This window comes from Carlito syrichta, unplaced genomic scaffold, assembly GCF_000164805.1.
Source record: "Carlito syrichta isolate Samal-C Ts95f unplaced genomic scaffold, Tarsius_syrichta-2.0.1 Scaffold303273, whole genome shotgun sequence".
NCBI lineage: Eukaryota > Metazoa > Chordata > Mammalia > Primates > Tarsiidae > Carlito > Carlito syrichta.
In genome coordinates this window covers 5,470-19,500 of record NW_007247369.1, presented here as the reverse complement: position 1 = coordinate 19,500, position 14,031 = coordinate 5,470, and the positions used below count along the sequence as shown (strand labels likewise).

The window sequence follows — 14,031 nt, the reverse complement described above, 5'->3', positions numbered from 1 at the left end:
TTAATCAAGATTGATAGGAAGCTTAGAGATATCACAAATGTTTTGTTAAGAAAAAATAGTTACAAATAGTAGATTGATAAAAGGGAAATCCTATTGTATATTTATGTCTTTTTTATTGCTGTTTTTGTAAATAAGGAATTGAATGCTCTTCAGCCTAAAGACACCTTTCGTCTTTGGCTCACTGCAGAAGTTCATCCCAACTTTACTCCTATTTTACTTCAGTCAAGTTTGAAAATCACTTATGAGGTAAGTAGATTTAAAACTCGGATCACTCGTATGAGAGCAGTAATCTTTTCTTAAATTTCACAATTCAGGGTTAGGTGCATAAGTGGTCATTGTACAGGTAAGGTTTGGGCCTCCCGTTGGCCCTCACTTTACCTGGTTTGGGATCAGATACCCTTATTAGTGTTAGTTGCCCCCAACTCCCCTCCCTGGCAGTGACCCACTACTGCCAGTCCCTTTCATTAAGATAAATGCTCACTTATGAGTGAGACGATACGGTATTCAGTTCTTTGCTTCTGTGATGGATCACTGAGTATGATGGGCTCTAAATCCATCCAAGTTGCTGCGAAGTCCATAATCTTGACCTTCTCTATAACTGAGAACAGTAATCTACACATGACTTCCAAAGCATTGTAAACATTCATCTACTATGCAAAACATACAACTTCCCTTTACATTTAGATAAGGTATGAAATACATAAATAATAACATAAGGTGATAAAAAATACATTTTCATCTTTTCCAGTTATATTTCATATTATTTATGAGTTTTTATTGTGGTAAGAAACAAAATTTACCTACTTAACTCTTTTAAGTGTGCGTGCAATGGTGTTAACTATACACACCTGTTGTGCAATAAACAGGTCTCTAGGACTTTTTTGTCTTGCTGAGCTGACACTCTTTATGTACTGAACAGCAACTTTCCATTTTTCCCTTCCTCCAAGTCTCTGGCAACCACTGTTTTACTTTCTGTGTCTAAGAGTCTGACTCCTTCAGATACTTCATTGTAAAACCATGCAGTGTTTGTTTTCCTGTGAGTGGCTTATTTTGTTTAGCATAATGTCCTCACGGTTCATCCATGTTTTAGTATATCGACTGGTTTCCTTTCCTAAAACTGAAAATATTTCATTTTATATATTTACCACGTGTTTCTTTACCCATTCACTCTTCAATAGACATTTAGGTCTTCTACTTCTAGGCTATTGTGAATAATAAAATGAATATAGGTGAATACATACTTGTTCGAGATCCTGATTTCAATTTTTTGGATTGATACCCAGAAGTGGGATTACTGGATCATATAGTAATTCTATTTTTAATTTTTTGAGGCGCCTTTGTACTGTTTTTCATAGTGGCCATATAATTTTACATTCCCACTAACACTGTACAATTTCTCCACATTCTTGTCGATGCTTTTCTGTGTATTTTTGTTTCTATTGTTTTTAAATAGTGGTCATCTTAATGGATGTGGGGTGCTATTGCATTGTGCTTTTGATTTGTATTTCCCTGGTAGTCATGCTGAGTATCTTTTCATATTCTCATAGTTGGGCACTTCTGCATCTCTTTTGGAGAAATGTTTATTCAAATCCTTTGCCCATTTTTAATTTGGTTTTTGTTGTTGTTGTTGAGTTGTAGTTCAATATATATTTTGGATACTAACTTCTTATGAGATACATGGTTTGCCCATATTTTCTCCCATTTTATAGTTTACTTTATTCACTCTGTGGTTTCCTTTGCTGCACAGTTTTTACATTTGATGTCCCATTTGTCTGCTCTTGCTTTTGTTACCTGTGCTTTTCATGTCCTATCTAAGAAATCTTGCCAAATCCAATGTCACAAATCTTTTCCCCCTGTGTTTTCCTCTAGGGTTTAGTTGAGGGCTTATGCTTATTTTTAGTTCTGTAACCCATTTTGAGTGAAAATGGTGCAAAGTAAGGATCCAATTCCATTTTTTTGCATGTGGGTATCCAGTTGTCATATAATTTGTTTTTGACATAGCTAAATTAGACTGACCCTTTCTTCCTTCCTTCCTTCCTTCCTTCCTTCCTTCCTTCCTTCCTTCCTTCCTTCCTTCCTTCCTTCCTTCCTTCTAGCCCTCAAATATATAATACTAGGTGGATTCACCCCAAGCCTTATGGATTTAAAGCTGTGTTTGTGATGGTATTTTATAACTTATCAAAACCATAAATAAAAAACAAGCTATTAAAACTTTGTGTGCTATTAAAACTAGTAAATTGTACTTGTATTGTCTCCAGTTTTTAGAAATTTCTCTGTTTTATATCATCTTTTTTTTTTTTTGAGTTGGAGTCTCACTCTGTCGCCCAGACTGGAGTGCCGTGGCCGCTCCTGGCCACTGCAGCCTCAGCCTGCTGGGCTCCGGTGATCCTTCTGCCTCAGCCTTCCAAGTAGCTGGAACTATAGGCACACGCTACCACGCCCAGCTAATTTTTGATTTATGGTAGAGATGAGGTCTCGCCAAGTTGCACAGGCGGGTCTTGAACCCGCGGGCTCAGGCAATCCACTCACCTCAGCCTCCCAAAGTACAGGATTACAGGCTGAGCCACCGAGCCCAGCTTTATATCATCTTTTTTTCCTGAGAAAAATGTCTTAGTTTTTGTAACTGTCTGTTGTTTTGGATCAATACTTCTGTTTTTCATCTGAAGGTGTTTGTTTCATTTAAGGAGGAGAAAGGATAAAGAAATCTAGGAACGGAAAGATGACTTAATATTGGAAATACGTTAATTGAGTCAATGTAAGGTCTAGTTAGGAAGACCCTTCCATAATCTCCTCCAGCTGCTCTTCCAGGACAGCCTCCTACGACCTCTATTCTAGTGTTGGTTTGTTTGAGCCATAGGAACTGGGCTATGTTTTTGCTTGCTTTGTTGAACTGATAATATGTGGCGTGTAAGAGAAACTCAGTAAATATAGTATTTAAGTAATGAGGAAGTAATATGCTAGGTAGACTGTTCCTTGGATGTTTTGACTCAGTGTGCAAACTTTTCTGGGATCTTTGGGGGTAATTTTACTACATTTTTAATGAAAAAATTTCAGTTTGCATTGTTAGTGAATTTGTTTTGTATTTCTGGAATCAATGTAGATAATTTTAACTACTTAGCAAACTGTGGTTTGTTGAAATGTTCAAATTTATTATATGTATATTTGTATATATGCACACATATTATCTTTAAAATTATTAAGTCCATTTTGTTATTTTTCTCTTCTCTTTTTTATGATTAGTTATCATAGTTGACTTAATTTTTTTTCAAATTGATAACATACTTATGAATTTACTTTTTTCTTACTATTTTCTGTTCCCAGAGTTTTCTATTCTTTTCTGTATTTTTTCTTCCTGATGTTTTCTTTAGATTTTTATTTGCTGGCATTCTTCCTAATTTCCTAAGTTGAATGTTAATGTCAGTTCCTGGGTAAAATAGCGCTGTCAGGTAATACCCACTTTAACTTTGGATTAATGTGCAAGGAGATTAGTTGACATCATATGTAGATAGTATATTGAAGTCCTCATGGAAATTCAAATAGCAACACGTGATGGAAAACTGGCATATTAAACTCAAAAACCTATCCCAAAATAATCAAGGTCACATTAATATTATAAATGGTTATTTAGTTTCAGTTAAAAGGAAAAGTGTTTAGTGATCATATAAGATTTATTTGGTTATTTTGAATCTTACTGGTTGTTTAGATTTTTTAATTTGAAAAGTTATTCTGTATTTATAATTGAGAAGAACTATGAGATGCAAGATGTTTAAAACTAGTTTAATATTTGTACGTTTTGAAGTAACATAATCAAATAATGTAAATCAGAGTTGCTAAGTGGTTAAGCATGTCCTTCTTTAAAATATGTTAAATGCTGATTTACTTTTTTTGTAAGATTTTAGCAACAGAATGTCTGTTAATTTGTTTCTTTAGTCACCTCCAGGTTTGAAGAAGAATTTAATGCGTACTTACGAGTCTTGGACTCCTGAGCAAATTAGCAAAAAAGATAACATACATCGTGCTCATTCTCTCTTCAGTTTTGCATGGTTTCATGCTGTATGTCAAGAAAGAAGAAATTATATTCCACAGGCAAGTAAAACTAAGTTTTATATGTATTCTGAGCTTTACATTTTTTATTAGAGTATTTTTACAATTTAGTATAAATTGCTAGGATTATATCAACTTGGCTGATGACTCATAAATATATATCTTCAATCCTATCTTTTCTGCTGATTTTCTATTCTGTATATAGTTACCTACTTTACATCTCATTGAATTAAAGAATTAAGAACAATTTGGGACTCACCATTAGCCCTAAACATCTGAAAGATATATTTTTAATATCCAAATATTGTTGTCACCAAATTTATGCATCCAGCTCAGATCAATTTTCTAAGCTGTAGGTTTGTATATCCAACAGTTGACCACCCAGCTGAATATCTCAAAGAAAATTCACATATTCTGAATCGAGTACTAGCATATAAGCTTTTCAAGAGCACAGATTTTTGTCTTTTTTTGTTCAGTGTTTTACTGTCATTGACCAAAACAGTGCCTTGCATGTGTATATAACGGGCACTCCATAAGTTTTTGTTTAATGAGTTTTGTTGTTTTGAACCTTTGCTTAGCACTCTCATGTTATTCCTTCCCCAAAATTGTATTCTTTCAGTGTTTCCCTTATTAATTAATGACACCCTCTATTTGAATGAACCATAGGCCTGGAAGTCATTCTTAACAGCTCTCCTTTGGTATCTTCACTTTTCATTACAACCCAGTACAAACATTCTGCTAGTTTTATTTTCCTAACTAGTTCTCATGTCTGTCTACTTTTGTTTTTCCATGACACTTCCCTCCTTATCAGGGTTATCTTCCCTGTGTTCTTAGATGAAGTTAGATCATATATACCAAGTATGTTTCTTTCCACCAGCACTGCTAGAGTTTATAGTTGTGTATGCATTTGAGGGATGGTAGCCATGCCACTCCTCCACACTTCACTAAAAGGTGCTTGAACACATAGACTATGTTTTTTTTTCATTCTTACATTCCCATAGCCTGACATATAATACTCATATAAAATAGTTTTGAGTGATAAGTGAGATTTGCATCAGCATTCCTAAATAATATTCAAGTCTAACTATATTTTAGTTTGAACTTATTTATTACGTAGAAGTAATTAGTTACAATCAATGGAGGCCCTGTAGAGATGATTTTTAATTATGTTTTATATTATTCTCTAAACAATATAGAACTCTATGAATGTCCTTTTTATACAAACATTGTAGCTATTAGTTAATTAGGTTTATAATTTTATTTAGTTCAATAGGAATACTTTGTGGTTTTGATATGAATGAATATATAGAAAATATTGCTGTATACATTTGAGCCTTTTTTGGGGCAGTATTTCTGTCTTATGTTTGTGGAGAAAATCCACAATTCTGAAGGCCAAAATTGTAGGAAATATCTCATATTACACAATATGTAGAATAAAAAATTGACCACACCAATTTGTTCTCTCTCTCTCTGACTATATTGCCATATACTTGAATAATTAAAACTAGTATTATATTACAAAGTGCTTTTCATGCTAGGCAGTAAATTTGACTTTTTAAAAAATTTACTGTTAATTTGCATTAATTTTTTTATTAAAAATCTTCAGAAATTTTAAAAATTATATATTAATCTTTTCCTTTAAGATTGTAAGGACAGTGATACATACATATATCTTTTATCTTAGTTCTTTACTATTTTTAAAATTTGTTTTGACAGGGTTGGACAAAGTTTTATGAGTTTTCGTCATCAGACCTTCGGGCTGGGTACAACATTATTGACAGACTGTTTGATGGTAAGTTCTAACTGAAAATTCGTATTGTATGTTAACAAATTTTATTTGACTTGCCATTCACTACAGTATATGGTTTATTCGGAAGTTGCTTAACTTCTATCACAATCTTTGCTTTTTGCTTTTTATTTTGTTTTTTATGTTCCCACTTCCATGCCTTTGTTATCTGAGTTTTCTTACATTATCTGCTGTGGCCATTGGTTTTGATATAACCCATTGGAGTTTTTTATTGATCTGTGACTCAGCAAGCAAAAACTAGAAAGGCCTTGTCTTCACTTGGTGGCCTTCAAAAGTTTCATGAATTATTCAGATCTCTTTCAAGGGAACTGTTAAAACTCAGGGGTGAAGCAGACTGAGGCAGTGCCAGGGATTGTGGAATCTTAGTTAGATTATCTAGTAGGGTTCAGGAATCAAGGTACAAATAAGAGATTGAGCTAATGCAGCAAGTAAAGCAGGGCACCTGCTTCCCAAAGCCGTCTGATTCTCGGCCTCCTGAAGACAAGAGAGTCCATTCTTGAAGGCTGATTATGCAGAGCCATGGCAAGGATTAGAGAACAGAACATGCTTGTAAGAATCTCCGACTAAAAATGTCACACAACTCTCACCTCCCGTCTCCTCTCCCTAAGCCTGCAGCCCTGCCTAGCTGCTCTTTGTCGAGTTGACCCCATCTTGGGAGCTGGCTCACTTTGCATGTGGCTGTTCAAGCTCTAAGCCCATGGTTCTCCCTAGATGGTTTTCTTTTTCTCTTCCTCAGACATCCAGTGCTTTGGCAATTTCTGTTCCTTCCCTGTCATATCATGATTCTGGTCACTTCTTTTCAATAGTGTCAATGCCTCGGCAGGCCAAGCAGGAACGTTTTACCTGGTCCTTCTGCCTTGGCACCTTTCAGCATTCTTCATCCTGTAAACACATTTATTTTTTAGAAAAGCAAACCGAAGCATAGAATTTCCCTGTTAATAACTTACAGCCATGTTTGTCATCTTTCTTTTCCCCAGACAAACCAGACTTCACCTCACCTGGAGGCTTTAGTAGGTGTTCTTTCTTCTGTCTGCAACACATCCCTCCTAGACCTTTACCTGACTTTCTTCCAGCATTCACTTCTTAGCTTAGAGCTGTCCTCTTGAGAAGAGCATTTTCTTGCCACTGATTCTAAAGCAATCTTTAAACAACTCTCTATTCCTTTATTTCATTTTATTTTTGTTTTTGTGTTTTGAGTCATGATCTCACTGTCACCCAGGCTGGAGCGCAGTGGCACAGTCAATGACTCACCACAGCCTTGACCTCCTGGGTTTAGGTCATTTTTCTGCCTCAGCCTCCAATGTAGCTGGGACCACAAGTCCCACAAATGCATAACACCAATGTCCAGCTGTTTATTTTTATTTTTAGAGACAAGGTCATGCTGTTTTGCCTAGGCTGGTCTTCAACTTCTGGGCTCAAGCTGTCCTCCTGCCTTGGCCTCCCAAAGTGCTGGGATTCTAGGCAGGACATATTGGTGGCTTTCAGTGTGGAATGATTGTGAGTAGTGCTGCCATGTCTTTAAGTAAATATATGGATATATTTTTATAAGGAAAATGTGTGGACATGGAATTGCTAGATCATATGTGTGCATTTGGCAATAGTTGGATTCCAAATCATATTCCAAGGGAATTTTTTGTTTATTTAAAATATTTTTGAATTATATACTTCAGAAAAGTGCACATAAATGTACAGTTCATTAAATTTTCATAAATTGAATCTGTGTGAGTAGCTAATAACAGTATTATCAGATTCTGGAAGCACATTCCACTGATTCTACATACAACCCAACATTCTCCCACCTCATGCAAGGCTAATTATTTTCCTGACTTTCATGAGCTTTTGTTTTTAATGTTTGACACATAATTTTCTGGAATCTATAGACTAAGACCTACGCTTTCCTAGAAACTTGGCAGTTTTCTAAAATGCTTATGAACATTTATTTGGCTTTTGTTATGCTACTATTAGGCAAAAAGTATTAGAGCCCTTTTAGAGGGAAAAAACAAAACAAAAAGGTTGATTTGTTTATCATTGTGTTTCAAGTTTGTGGTGGAATTAAATGAAAACATGCTGTGATTTATATATATACACATATATAGAGAGAGATGTATATATCATACCATTGAGTTTTAAATAAAAGGCATATGCTTTAAAATGATGTTGAACCTCATGATAAAAATCTAACCTAAATCTTATGATTACAAGATTTTCTGACACTAAGGGACTTCCACATATGTAGAATTAAATGCTAAAAGGGAAAAAGTTCTAGCTGGTGGAGGCAGTTGATATGGAGAGTAACAGCCATGCGACAGAGGAAGTTTGTTCATCTTTAAAACTGAGTTTTCTGTCCTGAAATAGCTATTATTGTAATTTAAGTTCTATTCATTTTCTTTTATCTGGAACAACATTAAATTTGCTCTGGAAAAAATGGTTAGAAGAAGAAAAATAGATTTTCTTAGAAAAATTCTATTAAATACTTCATATAATGGCTGCTGCTTTCGTTTTATAAGTTGAAAGGTATACTATTGTTTCTGTGTATCTTAGTGACTTATCAGTGACTAGCAAACCCATTACTAACGTATCATTTAGTGGGTATCAGGGTAGAACTGGAAAATTGAATCCTGGTGAAGTCCTTTACTATTTAACCACTGTGGATAATAAGATATGGGCAAGAAACCAACTTTATTCCTTCACGAAGTAGATGCTCGTATTCTGCCAGGGGCAGCTTAAATCATTTATGTCCCAGGGCATGTAGTAACTCTGCCATCAAGTTTGTGATTATCTCTGAATTTTACAGTGATGAAATAAAATTAAACTAGTAATGCTAGCAGTAAAGTTAACTAGCTAGTTTAAATGTAGTTTTTAAAAAAATAGAATTAAAGATAGTAATGTTTATGGTATTTACTGCAGATCTAATGTTTAATTCTTATATTTTAACATTACTACTGAATTGTGACTACAAGGATATTTCTGTTGCTAAATGAAATAATGTAGAAGTTCCTCTGTGTGTGTGTGTGTGTGTGTGTGTGTGTGTGTGTGTGTGTGTGTGTTTTGAATCAGGGTCTCACTCTGTTGCCCAGCCTGGAGTTCACTGGCACAGTCAGCTTCCACAGCCTCAACCTCCTGAGCACAGGTATTCTTTCCATATCAGCCTTCCGAGTTGCTGGGCCTACGTGCTCGCAACACCATGGCCGGCAAATTTTTTTTATTTTTATTTTTACAGAGATGAGGTATTTCTTTGTTGCCTATCCTTGTCTGGAACTCCTGGGCTCAAGGAATCCTCTAGCCTTGGCCTTCCAAAGTGCTGGGATTACAGGTGTGAGCCACTGCACCCAGCCCCATTGTCTTTGGGTGTGTGTGTGTGTGTGTGTGTGTGTGTGTGTGTGTTTACACTACATTTCTCTTATATCAGAATTGAAAATGGGTAGTTAATGAGAAAAGGATTAAAAGTAGTGGGAAACTGCCAGGGGAGGGGGAGAGTGGGATTGGCAGTAGTGGGAAACTGGCAGGGAAGGGGGCACACCTCATCAGCAAGGGTACCTGCATAATGAACATTTGTATACCTAACCCTGAATTGTACCCCACATCTTTCAAATAAAAAATACTCTATTAAAAAAAGATAATGGGTAGTAAACCATGACATTTAAATTCATGACATTTATAAGACGATGGTGTATAATGGTGTTCTGTAAAGTTTTTCTGTGAATCAGGTTATTTTATGAACTGTTCATTAAACATTGTATAAAATTATGTTTTGATAGGTTCTTTTAATTCCAATTTATTTGTTTTCCTGGAAAAAATTATATTTTGACAACTTTAGTATAAAATTAAACTTTGTTCTGAAATGGGAACCCTAGTAAGGTGAAATGATAAATAATTGCATATTTAGACTTTTGTGAAATGGGTGACTGGAAAAATTATGAAGAAAAAAAATTTATGCAAATCATGATTTACAAAAAAGTGATATCCACAAGACAGGTAATGTTAAGGTGGTCTCATGATTGTCTTCTGCAAGTCAGTACTACACTTTTGTTTCCCTGTTGCTCTGCAGAGAACTTCAAGCAGTCCTCTAGCCTCAGCCTCCAACGTACTGGAATTACAGCAGTTCTGCAAAGGAACAGCCTTTGTTTCTGCTGCTGGTTTCCTCTTGAGCATGGCATAGAAGCAGGAAAGCTTTCCTCACAGACTAAACAGTAACTGCTCTCAGTATACTTTGTTGAATTGGACATGCAGGGAAAAAGGCCAAGTGTCAAAAATTTCGCTAAATTTTAAAAGTAAATTGAATATTTTAATCCACAATCTATTTTATGCCCAAAGTATTTTCTGAAATTTTATACTCGGTACAGGATTATAAAGAAATTTAGTCTACTTTTGCTACATATATCACAGAGAACTCTAAATAAAGGCTACCACCAAATCCAGTAGCCAGGACTGTGTGACAGGTAAGAAGATGGTTCTGGGTTCAGAGTGCCTCATTCCAATCCTGATCTGGGGGCCGTGGAACATTCATTTGGTGACTCAGCCTCTCTATGCCTTATTTTCTTCATGTGTATGATTGTATAATATTAAGACTTCAGTGTTTGCTATGAGGATTAAGTGAGTTTACACATGTAAAAATTTGGAAAATTTTACCAGATTAAATAACCTTAATAAACATTAGTTACTACTGTTAATATTAACGATCACTTAAAGAAAGAAATGACTTAGTAATAAATATACTTTGCTATATCCCATGAGTATAACAGGAGTCAGGAATTTAGTTAATATTTTAGAAATTAAATTAAAATTATTTTTTAATCATAGGTACCAAAGATGTACAGTGGGAATTTGTAAATGGTTTACTTGAAAATGCTATCTATGGAGGACGTATAGATAACTATTTTGACCTTAGAGTTCTTCAGTCATACCTGAAACAGTTTTTTAGTTCTTCAACTATTGATGTATTAAGCCAGAGGAACAAGAAAAGCATTTTCCCATATTCCATATCTCTACCAAAATCCTGCAGCATTTTGGTAAGTAAAATTAATTATTTTCAATCTATTATGAGATAGATACTTGAATCATTTCTTATGTTGTTAAATATGCTATTTCTTTTCAAGTGCACAAGTAATTATTCACAGTTTGGATTATGTGTATTTATTTTATGTGTCTTTGTTTACATATATTCATTTTAACCAGCTGTAGCTTTTTGCCTTGAGTCATTACATAAAAGCTTCCTAGAATGCACTTATCTTTCCCAGGAAATAGTATTAAATATAGCCCGAAGATTTCAATTCTAGTTTATTTTGCCACAAACCTATATTTGTATAAATGCCCAAATGATGTTTATTTACGGGAATATTATAAGTATACATTTCTTCATGAATTACAGAGATAAAAATCTATTCAATTACATAGTTTTTCTCAATGTTTTGCTGTTTTCTTTCATCCAAATGTTTTTCTTTTTTCTTTCTTGAATTGGAGTCTCACTCTGTCGCCCAGACTGGAGTGCAGTGGCCGCTCCCAGCCACGGCAGCCTCGACCTGCTTGGCTCCGGCGATCCTTCCGCCTCAGCCTTCCGAGTAGCTGGAACTACATGCACACGCTACCACGCCCAGCTGATTTGTTGATTTATTGTAGAGATGAGGTCTCACCAAGTTGCCCAGGCGGGTCTCGAACCTGCGGACTCAGACAATCCATTCACCTCAGCCTCCCAAGGCACGGGATTACGGGCTGAGCCACTGAACCCGGCTCCAAATATTTTTCAATAAAATTCTTTTATTATAGTAACATAATTGTCAACAAATAGAAGCTTAAAAATCATTATTAAATATTTTACTCTTAGTGAATAACTTACTGATCATGGTATCTCGTCTGTTTTGTTAGTATCTTTCATTGACTCCTGCATTCATTAATATGCTGTGAACATCTGCTTCATGGTAGCTGTGCTCCAGGCAATGTGGCTCCAGTGATGTGTCCATAGAGTTTATCTTCTAGGAGAAGTTTAGTGTGAACACGCAGAGTAGATCACATGCCATTGTATATTTATAGCAGATAGTGTAGCCCAACAAGTCCTCCAGAACTACCATTTGAAACTTAAATTGAAAAAGAAAATTCATACATAAACATACACACCATAAATGTACAAGACAGTGAATTTTCATGCATTGATCACATGAGCGTAACCAGCACTGGGATCAAGAAACAAACATCATCGACTCCCTAGACCCTCTCCTCATGTTGTCTTCTAGTTTGGGTCTCTTCCACAAAGGGTACATAGTTCTGACTTCTAACAGCCTAGATTAGTTTTGCATGTTTTGACACTTTGTATAAGTGGTATCATGTATATTTTGTGTCCAAGTGAGGATAAGTCAGTCTGAATATGTAGCTAAGAATTATTTAGTCAACATGTCAATATATAGTTGTAGGTAGAAAGAAGACTCTAGCCAGTATAGATGAGAAGATTTTATAGCTATTTTGAAATGAACAAAGTATATAACTCTACAAAGAGTAAGAGTTTTACATTTACAGGATGATTTATGAGAATCACTGTTTAGCTTTCTAATTAAGTTAGAAGGAGAACATCAAAATTTTCCTGGGATAACACTGGCACATAAATATACAAGCATACTCTTGTACATACACATTTATACATGTATACGTTGTTATCAACTATGTTGAGGAAGTTTGCAAATGTTGAGCCAAAGGAGAGAAAAAATTTAAAAGGGCCTCGTGCCAACCTAGAACTTGACATATGTATAGGTCCTGGGCTTCCTGGATTCCAGTTGTCTCCTTGGAAGTATTTCAGAGGTAACTGCCAGGGGTGACAGAGGATGATGGAAAGTGTAAAGATGAGTTTCCCACCCCTACTTCAGCAAACACCATTTAGACGCAAACACGATGCCTGACTTAAAATAACTTGTCTCTTCATGAAAACAAAGCACTTTCCATCCTTGGGCCAAACTAAATAAATCTTTTTGGTCTGCACTTGGTTTTTCATCTGAGATCATGAGTGAATAACTGTTAGATGGCTGCTCAACAAGCCAAACTTAGGCAATGCTTAGAGCAATTCTTAGGATGAAATGATAGGATTATCAGTGCATTTTTATCACGCCTCGCCAGAAAACTGAAGCCTTGACTGTGGGATTGCTTTATGATAAAATAATTTACACAGGAGTGTTTGCATAGCAGAGTATGTCTATGTGTTTTCAAGGTTTCTCTAAGTTAAAAGAACCAAAAAAAAAACATTGCTGGAATGTTTATCTTAACATAAAAAGCAGATTGGTCTTTGTACTTTGGGTCTCCGCACTCTGAACATTGGTCCTTGGTAAGTTACAGGAAGAAGGTTCCAGAGCTTTCCTAAACAGCATCTCATGTGACTTTTCACACATAATAGGCAATTTAGGGTACCTTTGCATGTAGGGAGTTAGGATAAGAAAATATAATACCAAATAAAGTAGGTAGAAGTATTAATGACAGACTGTTTTTCATATGTAACTGAATTAATATATAGAAAGAAAGTGAACTTTACCCAGAAAATATAAAATGTGAATGATAATTTAATATTTCACCTTATTTGTTTTTTCTGATTTTAATGGTTATAAGTTCAATCTTTATTGAAAAGCTCATTTTCACTTCTTTGTGTTTAGGACTATCGTGCTGTCATTGAAAAACTTCCAGAGGATGACAAGCCGAGTTTTTTTGGTCTGCCTGCCAATATTGCGCGCTCATCTCAGCGCATGATCAGTTCTCAGGTGACTTAATACATATACCTTAAAAAAAAAAAAATTGCTACTGAGCCCGAAGGAAACAGTATTCTCTTTTATTTGATACTACAGACCCTGCAAGCTTTCATTTAAAAAATGTATTTCACTTAATGCAACACATTCTAGTTTTACATTAAATAAAGTTTGTGTGACATATAATTTTATCTTAATATAGTTGCTGAAATTAGTAAAATAACATTGCGTGCTGTCAGTGACATCCATAATGTATTTGTTGGACTCCTGTGATTTATTTTATTATGGCAACTTTAAATGTAATATATGTAATTAGATGTCACTAAATTAATATTTTCATAATTTTTAGATGGCACTTATTTTTTATTAATTCAAATTAAATATCAACCTCTAATACATGAAATCAGTATATATTGCCTACAATTATTTAATTATTATACTTGAAGTTTTTGATTCACTCAAAAA

The 14,031-nt window shown here is 35.0% G+C and overlaps 1 protein-coding gene across 1 annotated transcript in view; it reads left to right on the top strand.

The window, feature by feature from the left end:
- DYNC2H1 (dynein cytoplasmic 2 heavy chain 1) overlaps positions 1-13,581 on the top strand; it is a gene marked incomplete at its 3' end in the record, with an annotated part of 198,461 nt that extends 184,880 nt beyond the window's left edge. Inside the window, exons 79-83 of the mRNA XM_008058276.2 lie at positions 136-246; positions 3,931-4,086; positions 5,761-5,836; positions 10,652-10,860; positions 13,477-13,581. Of these exons, the coding sequence (XP_008056467.1) occupies positions 136-246; positions 3,931-4,086; positions 5,761-5,836; positions 10,652-10,860; positions 13,477-13,581 (657 nt within the window). The remainder of the gene's footprint in view (positions 1-135; positions 247-3,930; positions 4,087-5,760; positions 5,837-10,651; positions 10,861-13,476) is intronic.
- Positions 13,582-14,031: the final 450 nt, after the last annotated feature.